Raw genomic sequence first — 3,037 nt, 5'->3', positions numbered from 1 at the left:
GTGTGTGTGTGTGTGTGTGTGTGTGTGTGTGGTAGTGTGTGTGTTGTGTGTGTAGTGTCGTGTCTTCATACCGTCTCGGCTGGTGGTGATATTGACCCTTTCCACGGAGGGTTCCGATAGGCTGAGCTGTGAAACGCCGTTCTCCGATTGAACCGTGAAGGTGTAGGTGGTGTGTGGGAGGAGCCCGCGGATGACCACCCTGCGCTGTGATAGGCCGTGCTGGCTGGGGCGATAGGACACGCCCTCTTCACAGGGAAGACACGCCCTCTGAGAGGAGGCGCCGCAGCGGACACACCCCACGCTGTAGGTCAGGTCTCCACGGCCACCGTGTTCCAAAGGCTCCGACCACTCTAGCGTCACCATGGTGTCGTTGATCTGGGTCACAATGGAGCGGGGCGCCGAGGGGGGGTCTGGGAGGAAGAGACAGGATGGGGGGGGGGGACAGTCAAGTCATGTTTATAGATTTCCCAGGTGGCTTTGAGCTCCATACTCTGAGTAGGACAACAACAATGGGCTCCAGTCAGAGAGCAGGAACAGGAACAGATAAAAGGACGTGGATACCGAGGCTTCGCCAACACCCCGCCCGTCCCTCCGGAAAACTCTTTTCAATGCTCAGGGTCTGGATCAATGCTCAGGGTCTGGATCAATGCTCAGGGTCTGGATCAATGCTCAGGGTCTGGATCACCTTCTGCCCGTGTGTTATTTTACAAAACCACTCTATTCTAGTTCCTGAAGAAAGAACACTAGTTGAATGCCTGTCTGCTATGGTTGGGCGGTATACTTTATATACCGTTTCCCGGGGGTATTTTCTGAAAAATAGCTAAGTTGCTAACGTTAGCTTGCGAGATCAAGTTTCTAGTTAACAGCATCAGAGACAATCTCCTCCTGGATTCAGATCCTTGCTGTCTAATATTTGTTACGTGCGTTTTGCAAACTGCGTTTTGAGATACATGCATTACTTTATGAGCTGGGTTGTCTGTCTTAATAGTAAATGTTTCATTAGCATTTACCTAGCATCCGCTATAAGGATTCCTTTGTACTTGTTAGCGTTTACCTAGCATCCGCTATAAGGATTCCTTTGTACTTGTTAGCGTTTACCTAGCATCCGCTATAAGGATTCCTTTGTACTTGTTAGCATTTACCTAGCATCCGCTATAAGGATTCCTTTGTACTTGTTAGCATTTACCTAGCATCCGCTATAAGGATTCCTTTGTACTTGTTAGCATTTCTTTAACCTAGCATCCGCTATAAGGATATAAGCATTTTGTTAAAAAACGTTCTAGAACGTTCTAGAAAGGCGAGCAAGTATCTGGACCCTGTAAAAAGAGTTTGACAATGGGCACGTTGGTTTTGCATCGCCCGGTACCATAGTCCTGCCATACAGTACATTCAGCCTGGTACCATAGTCCTGCAACAGTACATTCAGCCTGGTACCATAGTTCTGCCATACAGTACATTCAGCCTGGTACCATAGTTCTGCCATACAGTAATCAGCCTGGTACATAGTCGCCACAGTACATTCAGCCTGGTACCATAGTCCTGCCATACCAGTACATTCAGCCTGGTACCATAGTCCTGCCATACAGTACATTCAGCCTGTACCATAGTCCTGCCATACAGTACATTCGCCCGGTACCATAGTCTGCCATACAGTACATTCAGCGGTACCATAGTTCTTGCCATACAGTACATTCAGCCTGGTACCATAGTCCTGCCATACAGTACATTCAGCCTGAGTACATAGTTCTGTCCATACAGTACATTCAGCCCGGTACCAATAGTTCTGCATACCAGTACATTCAGCCCGTACCATAGTCCTGCCATACAGTACATTCAGCCCGGTACCATAGTTCTGCATACAGTACATTCAGCCCGGGTACCATAGTTCTGCCATACCAGTAATTCAGCCGCGTACCATAGTCCTGCCATACAGTACATTCAGCCCGTACCATAGTCCTGCCATACAGTACATTCAGCCGGTCCATAGTTCTGCCATACGACATTCAGCCTGGTACCATAGTCCTGCATACAGTACATTCAGCCTGGAACCATAGTCCTGCCATATATACATTCAGCCCGGTACCATAGTCCTGCCATACAGTACATTCAGCCTGGTAATCCAAGTTCTGCATACAAGTATCATTCAGCCTGGTACCATAGTCCTGCCATAGCAGTACATTCAGCCTGGTACCATAGTTCTGCCATACAAGTAGAGAAGAGGACAAGAAGGAGACATAAGAGGAGACAGAAGGTGAGACTTACGTGTGCAGGGTGTGTGTGTGGGGTCGGAACTTGCTCTGTGGTAACCAGGACGACAGAGGCAGTAGGCGGAGCCTGTTCCCAAAGTGTTTGCTATTGGTCCGGACACAGGACACACCCACGCGGACTCCTGACCCTGCCTTATACTGACCCACTGGACAAAGCTGGAGGAGAGAGAGAGACAGAGAGAGAGAGAGAGAGAGAAGAGAAGAGAGAGAGACGAGAGAGAGACAGAGAGAGAGAGACAGAGAGAGAGACAGAGAGAGAGACAGAGAGAGGATAGAGAACAGAGCGAAGAGAAGAGAGAGAGAGGGAGGAGATGAGAGAGACAGAGAGAGAGAGAGAGAGAGAGAGAGAGGAGAGAGGAGAGAGAGAGAGAGAACCAACATAGAATCAGAATAGAGTTGGTGGCTCCATAGTTAAGTCTTCCAGTCCTCTCAGGGATAATCAACTACATTCAGCTGCAGGCGGACGACCAGGGGGATGGAACGTAGCTACAAATCATTGGAGACCGCAAATTGACAGCAAGAAGCCCAACAGAGATAATATTTGACGAACAAAAATTAATTTCAAATCTTGCTTCAATTTGTTATACTATCACATATCTCTCTCTTATGCCTGGGAATACTTTGGAACAGATTTCCCCAATAAAATAACTGGAGCGATTTATATATTATATAGTCTTTTTAAAATCAGAAATCTTGGAGGAGACAAATAAATCCCCCGCGGCCTGATGACATCATCTGAGACTGGGTTGGAACACCATGCTGACTGGGGA

General features: G+C 47.9%; 1 protein-coding gene across 1 annotated transcript; it reads right to left on the bottom strand.

Annotated features, from left to right (window-relative positions):
- Nucleotides 1–71: 71 nt before the first annotated feature.
- Nucleotides 72–2,414, bottom strand: LOC112080093 (ephrin type-B receptor 4b-like; the record flags this gene model as incomplete). Its single annotated transcript, XM_024145868.2, has 2 exons — nt 2,263–2,414; nt 72–410 (listed from the first exon to the last, which is right to left on the bottom strand). A coding segment is annotated over exon 2 (292 nt), but the record flags the coding sequence as incomplete, so codon positions are not given.
- Between the last annotated feature and the right edge of the window lie 623 nt (nt 2,415–3,037).

This window comes from Salvelinus sp. IW2-2015, unplaced genomic scaffold (assembly GCF_002910315.2).
Source record: "Salvelinus sp. IW2-2015 unplaced genomic scaffold, ASM291031v2 Un_scaffold11673, whole genome shotgun sequence".
NCBI classification, from domain to species: Eukaryota; Metazoa; Chordata; class Actinopteri; order Salmoniformes; family Salmonidae; genus Salvelinus; species Salvelinus sp. IW2-2015.
Note: the sequence above shows the minus strand (reverse complement) of the source record. Positions and strands in the feature narration are given on the sequence as shown.